The 21,041-nt window shown below is 41.6% G+C and overlaps 1 protein-coding gene across 8 annotated transcripts in view; it reads right to left on the bottom strand.

Moving 5' to 3' along the window:
• The window catches only part of LOC148879340 (pfkB-like carbohydrate kinase family protein), a 35,308-nt gene that overhangs the window by 4,234 nt on the left and 10,033 nt on the right, over nt 1-21,041 (bottom strand). For all 8 annotated transcript variants that reach the window (XM_088960854.1, XM_088960855.1, XM_088960858.1 and 5 more), the window contains one exon: nt 20,750-20,816. In XM_088960854.1, the coding sequence (XP_088816980.1) occupies nt 20,750-20,816 (67 nt within the window). The remainder of the gene's footprint in view (nt 1-20,749; nt 20,817-21,041) is intronic.

Genomic DNA, 21,041 nt, shown 5'->3' with positions numbered 1-21,041 from the left:
TCAATGCTAGAGATTTGATTTTTTTCTTCTTCTCTCATTTGCTAGTGAGTGGAAATTTTTGGTGTTTCCATCCCCCTCCAAAATCCATTTACACCTAGATTTTTGTCTCCAAGAAATTTCTTCCTTCCCCAAAATCTCCTCTAGTTGCACATTTAAGTTCCATCTTTCTAATCTGTCCTCTGGACCGCACCCTTTATGGACTTCCTTTTGGTCCAATTCCTCTATTTTCCTAGCTAATTCTCCTTTATGACCTTGAGTTTTCAAATTCTTCTTTGTTCCACTCCTTGACCTTTTCCTTCAATCTTTTTAACTTCTTTGTGAATCTCACCCCTTTCTCTCTAGCCCTTATTTCACCTTTTGACCACCAATCTTTTACCTTTTGCAAAAAGTTTGGGACTTCCAGCCACATATTCTCAAATCTAAAGGGTGTAGGGCCTCCAATAAGGTTTTCTTGGTAAAGACTTAGGGGGGCAATGATCCGAGGTTACTCTAAGAAGGGCTTTCAATGTTAAGTTTCCCCACAACTCCTCCCAATCAATGGAGAAAAGGAACCTATCCAACTTTGAGAACACTTGACTTTCTAGAAGATTTGACCACGTGAAAGAGGCTTGTAACAAGGTGGGTTCTCTTAGTTCTAGGGACTCAATCAAGGTGTTGAAGTGCCTCATACTTGTTGTTAGGGGTGGATTCGAGCCGAGCTGAGCCCAATATCTAGCTATTCGAGCTCGGCTCGGTCATAAATTATCAGGCTCGAGCTCGGTTCAAACTAGTGACTTGAGCTCGAGCTTGGCTCAAGTCAAAAGCTCAGAAGTTTGAGCTCGGCTCGGCTCGAGCTCGGCTACCTCTAATTGCAGGTCTCATTAACAGTCGAAGTGTTGAACCGAGCTGCCAGGCCAAGGTATCCCTCAGCCGAGGTGTTGAGCCGAGCTACCAGACTGAGGTCTCCCTCAGTCGAGGTGTTGAGCCGAGCTACCAGGCCAAGGTCTCCCTCAGCCGAGGTGTTGAGCTGAGCTGCCAGGCTGAGGTCTCCCTCAGTCGAGGTGTTAAGCCGAGTTGCCAAGTCGAGGTCTCCCTCAATTGATGAGGTGCTGAGCCGAGGTCTCCTTAGTTGCCAAGGTGCCGAATTGAGGTCTCCCTTAGTAGCCGAGGTGTCGAGCCGAGGTGACACCTTATGTATATGTACTCGACTAGGCTCGCGAGCCTTAGGAGCCAAGCTATATTAATCTCGAGCTAGGCTCGATTAACAAACAAGCCCATATGTTAGGCTCGAATTCGGCTTGAAGCTCGGTTTAGACTGAGTAGAGCCAAGCTTTTCACGAGCCGAGCTCGAACAGCTTGGCTCGTGGCCACCCCTGCTTGTTGTTATGGACTGGTTGGGGTTGTTTGTCTCATTTGTGTACCTTATCACATTGAAATCCCCTCCCAAAGACCCCTAACTGCAGCTAGCTCTTCCCATAAGGTATCATCCTTTCTCTATATGAGCTAGGGCCATAAACATTGGTCAACACCCACAAACTTCCATTACTCATCCTTTTGGCTTTTATTGATACTAAGTATTGTCCTATCAACTCCTCCTGACAATCTACTTCCTCATTCTTCCAAATTGTAAGGATACCACCCGAGGCACCCCAAGATGGGGCTTTTATTGATCCAAGAGAGTGTTTTGTTTCTTGGAGCATGACTATTACTAGTCTCTCTGCTTTTATCATATTCCTGATGATTCTCCTCTTCTTTGCACTCCCTAACCCTCTTACATTCCAACAAAGAATATTGCTTCTACTCTTTTATTTAGACCCTTTCCTATTTCCAAGTCCTAGTCTCTTCTCCTTTTCTCCCTCTTCCTGTTTACTATCTTCTCATAGGATACTCCGCAAGCTATCTTTTCCACCTCATTCATTTTCCTTTATACTTTTTTTATCATCTCCAGCCTCCTTTCTAAGACCTTTCCTTTGGTGAACTTTCCTCTAGGTTTTTTTTGTTCTTGCCCTTTCAATTTGGGTGGTTCTTTGCAATCACCTTCTTTCCCATCTAATAAGCCAAGTTCCTTCCCCTTTTCTTCTGTGCCTACTACAGTTCCATTTCCCACATCTTCCTTCTCAGATTCCTCAACTTGTTCTAGCAAGGTGACTAGGTTCTCTAAGACCATATTCAAAATTACTTCTCCCTCCCTATTTTTTTCTCCACCCCCTTCTTTTCCTGCCACACAAGGGTCATTATCCGCAAGCAGTGAAGTTTCAACAGTTGAATCTGCAAAAACCAAAGGCCAAGGATTACATCAAAGAACACGATCAATTGAGTTTTGAAAAAAGAGAGGAGAGGAAGAAGGGATCGGAGTGAGGGAAAGGGGGGAAGAAACTCCTTCGTCCTGATTTCTGTTGATCACTCCAAGTACAGTCTCTGACAGTTCGAGTTCAAGTTCAATAACCACCCATGCAGTTGGGAGGAGTTGTTCCTCAAGTGAATCCACGTTCGGTTTGAGGTAGGAACCCATCTCCTCAACACCACTACCCTACTTTTGTTCTTGATATGTTTCTACTTTCTCCTCTCTCTAAGAATCATCTAAAGGCCTTCCACTTTCCACAATAGAGTCACCATCCCCCGATTCTTGTAGTTCTAGAAATTCCATACTGGTATCTTCACTAAAAAGGAGTTCAGTTCCAAAGAACTCAAGGTCTGTGAAATTACAGGCCTTCGTTGAGTTGAGGCTACCAATACTCAAAGGCTGATTCACTTCGTCCTCTTCCACATCTCTAAGATCCTCCCAATCTGAGTCATCTTTAGAGTCCCCTTGCGAATCATTATTGTAACGAGGATTCGGCTTTTTAGGGGTCGTGGAGTTTTCTTCAGCAGTCGTCCTCCACTGTAGATGCTTTCCTTGTGCAGTTGGGGCACCTTTTGCCTGATAAAGAGAAGGGGGATGCCCCTATTAGCCATAACCATTGGTGGGAGTGGAGAGAAGAGAGATCGAGGGGGGCGAAGATAGACCAAGATTATCATCCCCCAAAGGTGCAGTAGAGCTTTGCGCATGAGTTTCTAAAGGGTCATGTGACCCAGTTTGGGTAGTGTAAACCGGTTTAGGGTTTTGGACCAGTTTAAGTAATCCCGGTCAGACTTTTCATTTCCCTTTGCAATATAGGCGCGAGATGGCCCGCTCATAACTTGTCTCGATTGCAGCACATCTGCATATGGTTTCCTTTGAGTCGTTGAATCCCATTCAAAATTTCATGGTTTTCAAAATCGGACTGACCGGACGGTCGAACCGGGAACCAGTTACCTGACTGGTTCCGTTTTCCCCCAAAACTATTGATTTTGGTCAGCAAACTGCTGAACGGGCTGGTTAACCATTCAAACCATTTGAACGGTTTTGATCGTTTTTCAATTTTTTTTTTAATTTTTTTTTTGTCAGAACGGGCCAACTGTTCGAATCAGTAACCGGACCCCTGACCGATTCAGTCACCAGTTTGGTTACCATGCAAAATTTGTCAAAAAATCTTCCTTAAATGGCAATTGGTCCTTTTTTAGGCTATTGCCCAACTTTTCAGCTTCCATAATTCCCTAGTCAACTTGACCTTTCAGGTGGTCCACCCAGCACCTGCCACATGGCCTCTAACATTCCACGTCAGCCACACCATTCTCCAACAGTTCCACAGTCTTGCTTCGACTTTCAACGCCAACCACACCGTTCTCCAACAGTCATCAGCAAAGATATCCAAAGTTCGTGGAATTTTTTCCAATCTTACTCCTGCCACTTTTAATTTTGCTGCTTGAAGATTTTGCACACAAAACCCTTCCAATACACCACCACAGACCACTGCTATCTTGTGGAAAATGTGTTCCTGCCAGAGGTTAAATGGTAATCCCAGGATCTTGATAACTAGGGTCTTCTTGAGATGTTCAATTCATTACAAGAGGGCAACCAATTTTCCACTGTAATCTGGCCAAGTTTGGTTTCTAGGAGTCTGCTCTCAGTCTGAAGTTCAGCCATGTCAAGTATTGCCTTACTCTTGTCAAACGGGACAAGGGTGATTTTATCCTTTGGATGAAGCATCTCCAGCAACATTTCCATGACTTCTTTCCAATCCTCAACTTCTGTTTTAACTTTCACAACTTTCCTCTTAATCCAGTCCACACTTATTCCATCCCACGTTATTTTCAACCTGATACCTGTTGAGAGTACTGCTATGGGAGCAATCTGGTTAGTTTGCTTTGGTTGGTCTGTTTTTCCTGTTAAACTCTCACTCTCCTCCCCTGATTTTAGTTCTTTCATCAGAGTTTGCTCTTCAGTATTCAAGAGCTCCCATTTTTTCCAGTTAAACTCTTCTTGTGTGCCAGCAATCATTCCCCCCCCCCCCCCCTGTTTTGCTTGTCCCTCCAGTATACTAACTACTTCCTCCCTTTGCCAAAGAATTCCGTTAATAAGATAAATCCTCCATTTCTATTCCTTCTGTTTTCTACTGTAAATCTTTTCCCACTGTTTATCATTTCATTTCTCCATCCTTGTATTCTTTCAGCAAAGAGTAGACCATCTACGAAACCTTTAAACCAGTCCACTTCTTCTAGTCTTCTGTATCCATTACAATCATTGCTCGTTGGTCTTCCCTTATTTTCAGGAACTTCTTCCTTCTGTTTGTTGTTTCCTCCATAAGGATCTTCTTCTTCTCCAGCTGAGGTACTCTTCTCCATTTTGTCGCCTGAACAAAGCTCTCCATTTTGTCCCTTAAAACACCCCTTCCACTGTAAAAAATATTAGGAAATCATGGTTTTAATTTGGCTCAGATAAGTGTGATCCCAAAGAGTGATTAACTGCAGAAACCTTTGGCAAGAACTTTATCTTCTGAATGCATTCCTCCAAAGTAAGGCAAAGAGTTCAAGCCATCACCACTATACTGCCATATCAAAGGTCTGATTGAGGCATTGATGACATGATTCAAGAGGCCGAGTCTACAAGGCTTCGGACACCCGAGTCTACGAGGCAATTTACCTACACTCCTTCGTTGCGCTTGCTTGTTTTCCTTGCACAGGATCTCAACTTCAACCACCATGCTCTAATTCTATGGGCAAAATCCTCTTTAATTTTTTTCTTCATCATGGGTTACTGATCCAAGGTATAGAGAATAGTTAGTTTGGGGTATCTCCTGATTATTAATCTTAATTGCACCACCATTGTTGCTAACATTCTTACCACAATAGCAATACATGTATTCTGCCCTATTCAACTCATCTTGAAACCTTGTGATTATAAAGTACCTCTAAATTGTTCTAGCTTTGCATTCAGTCCATCCTTAGTTACCATTTAATAACCAGCTGAAGTGGCTGAACCGAAAAACTTATCGCCTTGTCTTTTAGCGATAAGTTTATGAGGTTGTGGACTCCGTAATGGCTGACATTGAAGTTGGATAGATTACCATACCCTGCAATATTTTATTATTTAATTATTTTATCCACTAAAAGAAAAAGCAATAAGTCATTCAGTTCAGAAATTTCAGTGGTTATTAAAAAGCCCCACAGTCTAATCAATCAATACTATAACATCAGCATACACATAAAGACCTCCTCATTCCTCCTGTAAGTATCTAGTTAGTTCATTCAGAACCAATGCAAAAAGATATGGGCTAAGTGCCGATCCTGGGCATAAACCTTATGATGGACATTCTCTCATCTCCAATTCCTGAGTTCTCAGTTCTCACACTGGTTACCACCCAAATTTGTGCAATTACCTAATGATATCATTATCCCTACTTAAAGCCCTTTTCTTTCCTTAAAACCCACCATGTCTTTATGGGCCCCATCATATTCATATGCTTTTTCCAAGTCAATAAATACCAAGTGCAAATCTCACATCTCCTAAGTGAAATAAAAACACTGATGATTAAAAATCATACTATAAAGGTTATCTCAGACTCAATGATTCCCATTTACCAAACCAAAAAATGGGATAGATATAACAACTTAACTCAGTGAGGATTTTTTGTGAAAAGCACGGAAGGAAGAATTTAGATTTCATTTGGTAACGTGGAACAAGGTTTCAAGAAAGAGGGGAGGTTTAGGAGTAAGGAAACTAAGACAATTCAATGTTGCCTTGCTAGGGAAGTGGTTCTGGAGGTGGAGTGAACAGCCTAACAGTTTATACAGGATTTATCCAAGCAAAGTATGTATCAAGTAATATGAACTGGGATTCAAGTGAAACTAATGCAACTTATGGTTATGCAGTGTAGAGAGGCATTCAAGAATCTTCTACTGAATTCAAAAAAGGAATCAAATATAAGGTGGGAAATTGGACAAAAATAAAGCTGTGGGTGGATGTATGGTGTGGAGAGAAGCTGCTAAAGGAGGTGCATCCAGCACTTTTTGAAATCGCAGAGAACAGGAATGTCTACAATCATATGCATACTCTTTTGATAGGAAATCAGGGGATTGGAATCCCACTTTTAGGAGGAATTTAAATGAGTGGAAAATAGATCTGTGAATGAAACTTCTGCAAAGTATCAATTTGAATTTTTTTGATAAATATCAATTTGGTAATTTGGTTAGGTCATACAATTCTAAAGCAGATAGAAGAATCTAGTCTAGGGAGGGATCTGGAAAATTTACAATGAAACAAATTAACCAGCATGCAACCACCAGATTTCCTACTGAGAAAGTGTAGCATACAACAGCCCCTCATAAGGTGGCCTTTCTGTTGTAAACTGCAAAACTAGGGAAGTGTCTAATTGTGGGTATTTATAAAAAATAAAAAAACAAAAAGTGATTAATTGTGGATAATCTCAACAGAAGAGGTATGGTGGTGAAAACAGAAGCTTTGTAGTGTGTTGGGAAGCTATTGAGTTGGTGGGTCACCTGATTACACTTCAGGATTGCAACGATGTAGGTTCATATGTTGAAATCCCCCCCCCTCCCTTTCATTTATCAAAAAAAATGTTGAACGCCTTTTTCCGGATACAATGTTGTTTCCCTGCAAAGTTAGAAGATCTTCTATGGTACTAGAAAATAAAAGGACTTAAACAAGAGAAGGAAAACCATATGGAGGGTGGGGGGGTAATAATAATAATAATAATAAAATTATAGAAAATAATATATATAATAAAAATATTATAGATATAATATTTTTATTTTTATATATAATAATAACTAATTATTATATTTCTTAATTTTTTAAATATCAAATAAAAAATATTTTTTATATATAATTTTTTTATTTTTATAAAACATTTTTCTTAAGTCGAGCTCGAGCTTACAAGCTTTTGACTCGAACTGAGCTCGAGTTCGAGCCTCATGCTACCTTGGCAAGCCGAGCTCTAGCTATTCGGCTCGGCTCGGCTCGAATCCACCCCTAGCAGTGGTATGGACCATACAGTCAAAAACGAAAACAAAATGTTTTGAGGATAAGGCTAGTTCACGATGTTTAGATGAGAAACTTATGGGGTAGAATTTACTTGGGTGGCTACTCAAACATGTTTCGAGGATGTTCCTTATAGTACTTTTTTTATACTATATACAATTTTGCACATTAATGAAGTACTTTACACTTTTCTTCGAAAAAAAACAATTCCTTTGTTATTTCATCCATTTGTAAATCATCATTAAATTTTAAATAAATGCAACAAATAGTTTTAACTTGCATTTAATAACGGTGCATCACTGGAGCAAACTATCTTGGATGGACTTCTATTTTACTAACTATTGAGTTATTTCTAAGTTCTCTTGGATGAATTGATCAGTGATTTTCCCCTTCTGGTCTTCTATCTCTCTTTACATTTTCACTTTGGTTATGATCATCCAACATATTTTGTTCCACAAAGGTTCGTGGAGGCAGGAAGGTGGAGAAGAAATCTGAGAGTTGAAGCTAAGGACTTCCTGTTTGAGGAAGAAAAAGGTAGATGAAAGGTGAGTCTGAAGATAAGGGGCTAGTTTGAAAGGTAAGCAAAATAACAGCTGTTGACAGATGTTGTTGTACCCAGGTTTAGTACCGCAAGGGTACTATTGTAATTTTCTCCTTCTTTATGTTGTACGACTAGACTAGTATAAATAATAACTCATGCACTCGCCTATTGTGTTCTGTAGGGGCTTTTAGTCCTCTCGGCTCTCCTCTCCTCTCTCCCTCTCTTCTCTCCTCTCTTCTCTTCTCTTCTCTTCTCTTCTGTTGCTCTTGCTCAACATGGTATCAGAGCAAGTCGTCCAGGCCTAAAGGGTGGTGTCAAGCAAACCTGTTGTTCAATGTCAAGCAAATAGTCTCTTCATCTCCCAGAGCTGTATCAATCGAACTGCTAATCAGTTGTATTCAGTTCGACCCAGAAGTTATAGAAACTTTTCATCTCCCAGAGCTGTATCCAACAAACTGCTCATCTGTTGTATTCAGTTCGACCCAGAAGTTATGGAGACTTTTCATCTTCCAGCCCAGAAGTTGTATTCATTGTCTGTTCGACTGTAGAGAGGCTATCATCTGAGGTTCGTAGAGGGAGTTCTGGTCTACAGAGAGGCTATCATCTGAAGTTAAAAGAGGTACTGATCATTTACTATTCGGCTGCCCTACGGATTGACTGTTCAGCCGATTGATGGACTATTGATGGACTATTGATGGACTGTATTTCTTTAACAAAGCAGCTGTATTCGACAATTTTTTTTGTATTTCTTTACCCCTTTGATGGACTATTGATGCCCTAAAGCAGATGTTGTATTGATCTCAGTCATTGACTGTTCGGCTACCAGGCCTGCCGATTAGGGGTGTGGTGAACTTCACCCTGTATTTTCCATTCTGTTGGGGGGTCATATGACTTCTGTACAATTGTAGGTCATACAGACCTGCCGATTAGGGGTGTGGTGAACTTCACCCTGTATTTTCCATTCTGTTGGGGGGTCATATGACTTCAGTACAATTGTAGGTCATACAGACCTGGTTATGTACTGCAACTGCAGTGTTGTTTTTTGGATTCCTACAAGACCGTAGGTTATACAGACCTGTTCCAGTACTGCAACAGCAGTGTTCAGTCTTTGCTCCCAGTGAAACCGTAGGTCAGAAGGACCTAGTTCTATAATAGCCTTGTACGGCAGTACCCCTTTGGTTGCTGTTTTTTTCTTAAACCCGAAATCATGAGTAGTGAAGATTCAGCCACATCTGGAGTTTCCTCAATGCTGAATGGAATGGGTGGGGGTGACCTATCCTTTCCTATGGCTGTTGTCCCTCTTGATGGTTTAAATTACCTAGTGTGGTCAAGAGGGATCAAGTTATACATCATTGCAAGGGGGAAGATAGGCTATATTAATGGGAGAATCAAAGAACCATCCTCTAGGAATGTTGAACATGATAAATGGAATCAGGAGAACAGTATGGTTATGTCTTGGCTCTTGGTTTCCATGCAACTTCAAATAAGGAAGAATTTTATGTGGGCTGAAACTACAAATGAAATCTGGGAACAAGCAAAGTCTACATATTCAGAATTGCAACACTATGCCAAGATTTATCAATTGAAGGTAGCATCATCTACTTGTAGACAGGGGGAGAGATGTTTATTAGTAGATTACTCTAACTTGACCTCTGTTTGGAAGGAGTTGGACCATTACCAGAGTGTGGATTGAAAGTGTGATGAGGATGCCAAAATGTACAAGAAACTTGTCTCCCAGCAAAGGGTGTTTGCCTTCTTACATTGTCTAAATCCTATGTATGAATCTATCAGAGTACAAATTCTCAGCTCTAAAGATCTCCCATCAGTTCAGGAAGCCTATGCTCTTGTACAATCTGAAGAGAGCAGAAGAAATCTGATGAAAAGCCCTGGTGGGGATGCAGCTGTGTTGGCAGCAAAAAGGGGTGTCTCTACCAGTGTGGGATCTTATTCCAGGAAAGGAGATCTCTAGAAAAAAATTGAAGATAAGGACAAATTGTGGTGCACTCATTGCCAAAAACCCCGACACACCAAAGATACTTGTTGGGATCTTTCATGGGAAACCAAAATGGGCTCAAGATCTAACTAAGAAGCAAGGTTCAAACGTGAAAAAGAGGTCCGGACAGCAAGGTACGAAGAAACACCACATGGCCAACAAGGTTACTCAGGAGAATCAGCCCCCCATTTCTATTGTGACTCAGACACATCTCACTGAATCTGACCCGAGGGAGGATATTATGAATTCCTTTCGTGACCATTTAGAGCTCTATGGTAGAGCAATTCGTCAGATGGATGCTCCTCCCTCAACCTCATTTGCGTCTATGTCAAGTAATCCTGCCACATCTTTCCATGTTGCTTCTCATACCCCTGACTCTCCATGGATCATTGATTCTGGAGCGTCAAAACACATGACTGGTACGTCCTCTTACTTTTAAACCTATCACCTTTCTGGAAGAGACAAGGTGAGACTAGCCGATGGATCATACACTTCCATAGCTGGTCAAGGAACCCTCTCTCTTCCTCTTGGTCTTACCCTTTCTAACGTCCTTCATGTTCCAAAATTTCCCATTAATTTGTTCTTTGTTAGTAGTGTTACTAATTCCTTGAATTGCTAAGTGACTTTTTTCCCTTCTCATTGTGTGATTCAGGATCTGGCCTCGGGGAGGGCGACTGGTAGGGGACGTATGGTTGATGGACTTTACATGCTGGAGAATAAGGCTGGTCTTCATGTTACAGAATCTATGAGTCAGTCTTGTAAGAGTAAAGTCTATTTATGGCATTGTCGTCTTGGTCATTTGTCTTTTGAGTCTTTGAAAGTTGTATTCCCAGATCTGTTTAAGTCAATGTCTGTTTCTGATTTTTCTTGTCAAACGTGTCAGTTAAGTAAACATTGTAGAACTCATTTTCTTCAGATAAATAGTAAATCTGAGTCTCCTTTTCACATTGTTCACTCTGATGTATGGGGCCCTGTTACTTTACCATCTGAGTGTGGCTACAAATATTTCATCACCCTCATTGATGATTATTCTAGATATACTTGGGTATATCCGATGCGAACCAGGGAAGAAGTACAAAAAACCATTCAAGATTTCCGGTGGATGGTCTTCACTCAATTTTAAACTGAAATTCAAATTTTTCAGTCAAACAATGCAAAAGAATTTTTTCATAGTGCCCTCGCGGAGTTCTTTGCTTCGCGTAGTTCACTTCACCGGAGCTTTTGTGCCCGCACACCACAACAAAATGGTGTGGCCGAACGGAAGAACCAACATTTCCTTGAAGTGGCTCGGGGTTTACTACTTCATATGAATGTCCCCAAAGTTTTTGGCTTGAAGCTGTTATTTGTTCTACTTACCTTATAAACCGTATGCCCTCTCGTTGGTTAGAGTACAAAGCCCCGCATCAGCTTCTCTTTCCTAAGGCTCCCCTTCTTTCTATTCCTCCTCGTGTATTTGGTTGTCGGTGTTTTATCCAAAATCTGTCTCCCACCCGTGGGAAATTGGATTCTCGTGCTATCCCTTGCATATTTCTTGGTTATTCCTTCACTCAAAAGGGGTACTGTTGTTTTGATCTTGTTTCTCGAAAATTCTATGTCTCCATGGATGTTTCTTTCTTTGAAGATGAGCTTTTTTTTCCTGTTTCTCCTCAGGGGGAGTGTAGGCATGAGGAGAAACTGGTTCAGCTCCCTTCTCTTCTTGATCCTCCGCCTTTACGTGTTTTTTCTCGTCATCTCAAAGGCCAACCAAATTCAAGAGCTGTGGAGAATCCGAAAGTTGTACCTCCAGTGCCACCAGACTCCTCGGGGGAGGATCATACTCACTCAGGTAACTTGGCTCCCAATGATGTTCCTGATTCTCTTGAAAATTATTCCTCTGCTGCTAATGACCTTGACCATCCTATTGCTCACAGGAAAGGTGTTAGATTGTGCACCACTAAACATCCCGTTTTCAACTTTGTTTCCTATGAGAGCATTTCACCCTCATTTCGTGCTTTCCTTACCTCTATTGACAGTGTCCCTATCACCAAGAATGTGGCAGAAGCTCTTGCAATTTCTGAATGGACAAATTCCATTAAGGAAGAAATTAATGCCCTTCATAATAATGGCACATGGGAACTTGTTGATCTTCCTAAGGGAAAGGTTCCAGTTGGATGTAAATGGGTGTTCACTGTCAAGCATAGGGTTGATGGAACAATGGAGAGGTATAAAGCTCGCCTAGTGGCAAAGGGATTTACTCAAGTGTATGGAGTTGATTATGCAGAAACATTTGCCCCTGTTGCCAAGATGAACTCCATTAGAGTTCTTTTCTCTCTTGCTACTAATCTGGATTGGGATCTACACCAGCTTGACATCAAGAATGCATTCTTGAATGGTGACCTTGAAGAGGAAGTTTACATGATTCAACCCCTGGTTTTCTGGTTCAAGGCAATGAACAAAAAATGTGCAAGTTGAAGAAGTCCTTATACGGGCTGAAACAATCACCAAGAGCTTGGTTCAACAGATTCCATGTTGCAGTTCAGCAGAAAGGATACAAACAATGTCAATCAGATCACACACTGTTTGTGCAAAGAGGAGAAGGTAAAATTGTTGCCCTAATTGTATATGTGGATGACATAATTGTTAGTGGTGACTGGGAGGATCAAATTCAGAGGTTGAAGGTTTTTCTTGCCACTCAGTTTGAAGTGAAAGATCTAGGACCTGCCAGATACTTCCTTGGAATTGAAGTTGCCCGATCAAAGAGGGGTATCTTCATTTCTCAAAGGAAATATGTCCTAGATTTACCTCAGGACAATGGGAAGATGGGGGTAAAGCCAGTTGACTCTCCCATTGACCCCAACCATAAATTAAGTGACAGCCAAGGTGAACCTCTCAAGGATGTGAGACAGTTTCAGAGGCTTGTAGGGAGATTGTTATACCTTTCTATAACTCGCCCAGACATTGCATATGTTGTTGGTGTCCTCAGTCAGTTCATGCATGCTCCTAGGTCCTCTCATCTTGACGCAACAGAGAGAATCCTCCAATATCTAAAGAAGTTTCCCGGTGCTGGCATATTATTTCAAAAGCACGGGCATTTAAAAGTTGAAGTTTATACAGATGCAGATTGGGCTGGATCCCAAATTGACAGAAAGTCTACTAGTGGTTACTGCACCTTTGTAGGAGGGAACCTTGTTACATGGAGGAGTAAAAAGCAAAATGTGGTGGCTAGATTCACTGCTGAAGCTGAATATCGTGCTATGGCCCATGGGATAGCTGAAGGCATGTGGATAAAGAATTTGTTGAGTGAGTTGGGTTTCCTAGTGGACAAACCTATGACTCTATTCTGTGATAACAAAGCAAATATAAGCATTGCTGCCAATCCAGTGCTACATGATAGAACAAAACACATCGAAGTTGACAAGCATTTTATTAGAGAGAAAGTCATCACAGGCGAAGTGTGTACTCCCTATATCAACTCTGAGAACCAACTTGCAGACATCTTTACAAAGGGTCTAAATCATTCTAGACATCATGATCTTTGTGACAAGTTGGGCATGATTGATATCTATGCTCCAACTTGAGGGGGAGTGTTGACAGATGTTGTTGTACCCAGGTTTAGTACCGCAAGGGTACTGTTGTAATTTTCTCCTTTATGTTGTACGACTAGACTAGTATAAATAATAACTCATGCACTCGCCTACTGTGTTCTGTAGGGGCTTTCAGCCCTCTCGGCTCTCCTCTCCTCTCTCCCTCTCTTCTCTCCTCTCTCCCTTTCTTCTCTTCTCTCCTCTATTCTCTTCTCTTCACTTGCTCTTGCTCAACAGCAAGAGATTACAATTGATGAAGGTAAGAAATATATAGTCGAAAGCAAAAAGAATGTGAAAGGTTGCTACACAGCTCTGGCTCAGTTTTTCGGTGCAGGTAAGAGACAGCTGGTTTGTTCCCAGCAGGAAAACAAAATCAGGGGTGGAGCGATGTGAGTAAGGTGCTTCAGGAATTTTAGCTCCGTGGAGTAACAACAACAAAGGAGAGTTCAGGAAAGGAAGATGGGGTGTATGAGAGAGATACTACAACTGGAAACATGGAGCAGGGTACTATGATCTTAGCGAAAGCCAATGGTCAATGTAGGGTTGTGAATTATTCGAAGAAGGAAAAGTGGGATAACAAATTCATAATAGAGGCAGGAATGCAGAATATCGAATGGAGGAGAGTTGCAGATTAATTAATATTGAACCTGAAGCTGAAAAAGGAGTTTATTGTAACTCCCTTCAATAAACATAAAGCTGTAGTTGATTTTGAGGAGAACAAAGTAGACTTCTCGGCTGTCAATTTCCAGATTGATCTGGGGGCTGTTACAATATTCAAATGGAATCCTCTCTCTAATGCCAAGAACTTCTCAATTGAAGATGGGGTTCTGATATGGATAATAGGGGTGCCTTTCCATCTGTGGAGGCAAGAAGTAGCAGAGGCCATTGCTGTGATGTGTGGAGGGAGATTGGGTGGTGCTTACTGGGGGCACCTCCACTCTGCGGCTATTCTTCTCAGAGGAGTGAGGCCTGAAGATATACCAAGGAAGGTGGAGATTAGAGTGGAGGGAGTTTTCGTGTCAGTCTGGCTGGCTTCCTCCATTGAAGCAAGTTTGTGGAAGGAAGCAAGAATGGAGGGAGGAGAACAGGTTGAGGAAGAAGCTGTACGTGGAGGAAGAAGATTGGAGGATTCAAATAAGTTTGGGACTTATACTAAAATAAGCCAACAGCTTTTGGAGAGTTTTAAAGATGGGGTATTTGGAAAGTCAGAGGCTTAAAACACAAGAAACCCCCCTGACATGTATCAGAACTTTTGCACAGGTGGTTGGGAACAATGCCACAACAAGCCTTAATGTTGGAGAGGGGATTACAAGTGTTCAAAAGCAAGTTTTTGGGCCAAAAAATAAGATGGCTGAACCGGGGGTGGGTCGAGATGGTGGGCCTAGTCTTAAGGTGGGGTTGGGCAAGAGCACTGAGCCCGTGGACCTTCTTACTTCTCCTGGGCCAAGGGAGAGAGGAGAACCTATTTCAGCTGGGCCCATTTCTAAGAAGTTTAGGTCACATGACCACTTAACTGAACAGGTGACCAAAGGGAGGTCATATGACCACTTAACTGAACATGTGACTAAAGGGAGGAAACATTTGATAGACAACGCTAATCGTCTATCATCTTCTTCCTCGAGCCCCACTGTTCGTTCTTGAAAGGGAGGGAAGAGTATGCAGTCAAGCTGCTCCCTTCAGTGGATCCCAGCGAAGAACCTGAATCGATTGTCGCCTGAGAGGCGGAATCCAAGATGCATCAAGCAATCTGTGTTTCTTCTCCCTTCAGTGGATCCCAGCAAAGAACCTGAATCGGTTGTCGCCCGAGAGGCGGAATCCAAGATGCATCAAGCAATCTGTGTTTCTGCTCCCTTCAGTGGATCCAAGCGAAGAACATGAATTGGTTGTCGCCTGAGAGGCGGGATCCAAGATGCATCAAGCAATCTGTGCTAGAAAGGCTAAATTCAAGAGAGCAGTAGTGACAAACTATGAGTCAGATGGAGCCTCAAGTCTGGGTAGCTTTGATCTGTGTGCAAAACAAAACTTGATTGAAACAGGGAGCTTGAATACGGAGGTTCTGTTCTTAGAAGAAGAGGTAACTGTCACAGACTATACCTCAAGAAGAGGAAGCCAGCGAAAACTCTCAGGGCATACGGGATTTAAATGGAAAAACACAACCCTCTCTTATGAACATGGATAAGGATGAATCAGGAAGGGGAGTACAGGATTTGAGTCTTCAAGGGTGTAAGTTAGGCGTTGCTGTTAAGTTTACCACGAACACTCCACAAAAGTCCCCTTGTAAGGAAACAAGACCAGACCTAATCGTCTTTGCCAAACAGCCCAGTCCGAGCTTTCTATGTGCGTTCCCTATCCAATCAGGTATGAATGCCAATTTGTTTGTGGATACTAACCAGTGTGCTATGCCTGAAACAGAGGTACCAGCACCCCATCCAGAAGGAACGACCAGAGTACGCTTAGAGGTGAAAGGTGGGAGAGATGAGGAAGGGTATTTTGGAAAGAAGAGTGGAGAGGTAGATGAAGTTTGGAGACTGATTTGCACAGAATTTGAGTTACTCGAGCAAAAGAAAGGATATGTGGAGGGGTTCAACGAAGTGGTGATGGGTAGGGGAAAGGAAGGGGTTAACCCTATTAGAGGAGAATCTCAGACCTCAGTTGTGGAGGTTATTGGTGAGGGGGATCAGGTTGTTGCAAGGGCTGAAAGGAGTCAACAGGTGAAAATATATAATAAAAAGAGGGACAAAAAAAAGAATAAAGAAAAGAAAAAAAGGTCAGAGGTGGAAAGATTAATTTGTGACATAGAAGGGAAATTAGAGTTTAGTGGTAGAGGAGACAGGAGAAAAGGCATGAAGTAAGGAGTTGTGGATTATGGCTGAGGATTCTATATTGATTTGTGCCTATGAGGATAGTTAGCTGGAATGTTAGGGGTTTAGGGAGTGCAAGGAAAAGGAGGGTGATTAAGGATTTACTTAGAAGGGAAATACCCGACATTGTTATGTTGCAAGAAACAAAGTTGTCAGATCTGGACAGAAGATGGGTGAGGAGTGTGTGGAGGTCTAGAGGAGTAGGATGGACTTCAGCCCCATCTTGGGGAGCCTCGGGGAGGATTTTAACTCTTTGGAAAGATGATGTAGTAGAGGTAGTGGAGGAGTTAATAGGGAGGTTCTTAATTTCCATCAAATTTAAGAATGTAGAGGATGACTTCACTTGGGTGTTAACTAATGTCTATGGTCCCAATAATTATAGAGAAAGGAATGACATGTGGGAGGAATTGTATGCAATTCAGGGTTTGTGAAAAGGCCCATGGTGCCTGGGAGGGGATTTCAATGTGAGAAGATTTTATAAAGAAACTAATAATTCCCAACAAACCATCACTACTAGCAGGAGAAAGTTTAATAGCTTTATTGCTGATTGTGAGTTAAAGGAGATCCCGTTACTGCAAGCTCGATTTACTTGGTCTAATTTGCAGGAAATTCCCTTGTGGTCGAAATTGGATAGATTTATCTTTAATGTTGATTGGGAGGACTATTGGAGAAACTTGGTGTCTAGAGTTGTGCCTAGGGTAACCTTGGATCATTGTCCTATAAGAATAGGTGTGGAAGACTTTATTAGTGGACCTAGACCTTTTAGGTTTGAAAATATCTGGCTAACCCACCCGGACTTTGTAAATAAAGTAAAGCTTTGGTGGAATGAGGAATTGAGGGAGATAAAATGGAAAGGGGTAAGATTTCACAAGAAACTACAGAGGTTAGGAGCCAAAATAAAAGATTGGAACAAGGAACACTATGGAAGACTTGAGGAGCAAAAAGTGAATCTAATCTCTGGGATAGAAGAGTTGGATGAAAGAAATGCCCAATCTAGAATGGAGGAGGGGGAGAGAGATCTGAGGGGACAGTTGAAGAAGGACCTAGAAGAGAGGTCCTACTAAGGGAAGAAATAAGCTGGAGGCAGAAATCGAGGCATAGGCGGATTAAGGAAGGTGATGGAAACACTAAGTTTTTTCATGATGTAGCAAATGGGAGGAGGAGAAAGAACTTTGTGTCTAAGTTTGAGGTAGGGGGGAGGCGTTCACTAATCAAGATGATATTGCCATGAAGTTTGTGGATCATTTCAAATCGATTTACAGAAGACCCTTGGAAGAGAGGATGGAAATAGAAGGGGTAGATTGGCAAAGGTTGGAGGAAGATCATGTTAGATGGTTGGAAAGAAGTTTTGAGGAAGAAGAGATTAGGAAGGCAGTGTTTTTGATGGATAGATCCAAAGCTCCAGGCCCAGATGGTTTTACAATAGCTTTTTACCAAGATTGTTCATATAGTCAGTCAAGGCATTAATGCTACTTTCTTGGCCCCTGTTCCAAAGAAAGTCGATGCTATCCATCCTAAAGATTTTAGGCCAATTAGTTTGGTGACTAGTATCTATAAAATCCTAGCCAAGGTCCTCTCTTTGAGGATTAAAGAAGTCCTTCCCTCCATTATTAGTCAAGCTCAAGGAGCTTTCATCCAAGGGCATCAAATAATTGATCAGATCCTGATTGCCAATGAATGTGTGGAAGAGATGAAGAGGTCCAAGCAAAGAGGTTTTGTTTGTAAGCTTGATCTTGAGAAAGCCTATGACTTGGTGGACCGGCAGTTCCTACTAGAGGTTTTGAGGAAGTGTGGGTTTGGGAAAAGATGGTGCAATTGGGTATCTGGTTGTGTCTGCTCTTGTCATTATTCCATCCTAGTAAATGGGGTGGTGAGAGATTTTTTTCCAGCTAGTAGGGGTATTAGACAAGGGGACCCACTTTCACCTTTTCTCTTTACCTTGGTGCTGATGTGTTAAGTCGAATTATCACTAGGGTTGACAGGAAAGAGGAGATAAGGGGATGGAGAGTAGGCACAAACAAAATTCTAGTAACTCACCTTCAGTTTGTAGATGACTTGATGATCTTTTGTGAGGGAGGCTTCGGTGAGAAGGTGGAAAACCTGAAAGAATTGATTAGAGATTTTAAAGGAGTTTCCAATCTGAAAATCAATCTAGGAAAAAGCTGCATAGCCGGAGTAAATCTAGACTTTGAGGAGGTTGAGGCAATTGCAGAGTGTCTTGAGTATTCCATTTCTTCTTGGCCTTTGTCCTACTTAGGGCTTCCGTTAGGAGCAAACCCTAGGGAGAGTAGGTTTTGGACCCCAGTCTTGGAGAAGATCGAAAAGAGATTAGCAGTGTGGAAGAAAAATTATATCTCTTTGGGTGGGAGGATCACTTTGATAAAAGCTACCCTCATGAATCTACCTACCTATACCTCTCTGTCTTTAGGATACCATCTAGGGAAGCAAAGAAATTGGAAAAATTGGTGAGAGATTTTCTTTGGGAACCAGGAGAAGGTAAAAAAGATCATTTAATTAATTGGGAGGTTGTGGGTAGAAGCAAAGAGGGAGGAGGATTACTCAGGAATGTGCTTAAAAAGAATTCAGCTTTGTTAGGGAAGTGGTTGTGGAGGTGGCCTTTGGAGCGAGATAGACTCTAGCATGTAGTGGTGAAGAGTATTCATGGAGGTTCAGAGAGTGGTTGGGATGTTGGTACATCAAGGAGGGCTAACCTAGCCACACCATGGAAAGCAATTCACAAAATTCTTCCGCAGTTCCTCAATTGTGTCAAGTATGATGCTTGTTCTGGTAATTCTATTCGGTTTTGGGAGAACATTTGGGTTGGAGATCTCCCTCTAAAAGACCTTTTTCCTTCTTTGTACTCTATTTCTTTGTATAAAAAAGAGGTGATCTCAAAATTCCTTCTGTCGATTTTAAATTTGTCAGCGTTGTCTTGGGATTGGTTTCCGTATAGGGTTAAGGGATGAAAAAATTGAGTGTTTGTCTACTCTTCTGTGTCTCCTTGATAAGGTTTAGTTGGATTCCTCGAAACCTGATAAAAGAATTTGGGCCATTCACCCCAATGGGTCTTTTTCTTGTGGCTCCTTTTTCAAGTTCCTCTGCCAAACTTCTTCTTAACTAAGTTTCCCTTCCAAAGAAGTTTGGTGTAGGCCGGTCCCCCCCAAGGTTAATGGCTTTGTGTTGGGAAGTGTGGCATGGTAAAGTAAACACGATGGATAACCTACAAAAGAGAAGACCCAGCCTTTGTATTTCATCAAACTCTTGCATTCTTTGCAAATCTCATGGTGAGGATTGTAATCAACTATTTTTATCTTGTAGTGTAACTACAGAGCTCTGGGCTTGGCTTCTATCTTTGTTTGGGCACAGTTGGGTATGCCAACAGAAGTAAACACAATCTTTAACCCTTCTTTTATCTCTTGGCCCCATAAAAGAAGGAAAATGTGGAGATGCACACGAGCAGCATTGTTATGGACAATATGGGAAGAAAGGAACGCTAGGGAGGAGCAGTCAAGCCTTGAAGGACTGCATCATGTCCAGGTCAATACATTGGTTAAAGACTCTAGAATTATTTAACCATTTCTCTTTTACTAATTGTTGAAAGGATTGGAAATTGATAGCAAGCTGTTCCTCCTACAAGGTAAGGGTATTGACTAGCTGGGTCCCCCCTCCTCTTGGTTCTTTGAAGCTAAATTTTGATGGGAGTAGCCTGGGTAACCCAGGTCCCTCTGAGATGGAAGGTGTACTGAGGAATGAGGCTGGAGAGGTTGTCTTACTTTTCTCTGGCCCTTTAGGTGTTGGGAACTCTATCCAGGCAGAACTGTCTGCTGCAATACAAGGAATACTTCTTGCAAAAGAAGTGGGCATGGAGCAGCTTCTGATTGAAGGGGATTCTAAGACAGTGGTGGGCTGGTTAAATAATCCGGAGGACGTCACGTGGGGCTACAAAAATGAGTTAAAGAAATTCAAATGGCTGACAAGAAATATGTCTATAACAGTATAGTGGGTTGGGAGATCAGCTAATGCATTTGCAGATGTCTTAGCTAAACAAGGGATAAATAGGGAAACATTGTTCTGGGGACAACTGTAACTCTTGTTTTAACATCAGCATTCATGTAATTTCTGTTATAGTTCTTGTATTTGCTGTTAGGAGAGGCGGCACCTCGTGCCTCTAAAGGGATTTTCTTGTAACCAATCATTAATTTAATGGAAATTAATTTATTTATCAAAAAAAAAAGTATGATTGTGTTTATACTCCAATAAAAAGCTTCCCAATTTCTAGAATCAACTCTCTACTTCATCTACTTAGCTCTAAGGTAGTACAATATGGTTAATTCATAAAATATATTGTGATATCTTATAATGAACTGAGATGCACATTGCACAAATATGCCATTAGCCAGAATATACAAGAGAACTTCAGCTGTTAGCCTACCAACCAATCAAAAGATGTACCTTCCAGATAGAATATCACCCTGACCACCACAACGCCGAGGGGATCCAAATATGCTCACCACATGAACTACATAAATATTTGGAGGTTAGAATTCAAAGTGGTTAGAAGTGATCATACTCTAGAGAATACATAATAGGAAAACAAATTAATGCTGAGCATGCAGCTAGTGGAAGCAATATAAGGAACCGACTTTTGTATGTGCTGCACATGCAGCAGATAGGATTTAGACATCCAATACCCAATACATCCAGTCTAACCAAGGAGATCTGTCGAGCTCACAATTGGCCCCAC

The sequence above is a fragment of the Nelumbo lutea genome, chromosome 1, assembly GCF_056320005.1.
Source record: "Nelumbo lutea isolate HS-2025 chromosome 1, American lotus-T2T, whole genome shotgun sequence".
Lineage (NCBI taxonomy): Eukaryota > Viridiplantae > Streptophyta > Magnoliopsida > Proteales > Nelumbonaceae > Nelumbo > Nelumbo lutea.
The sequence above is the reverse complement of the archived record's forward strand: the minus strand, read 5'-3'. Positions and strand labels throughout refer to the sequence as shown.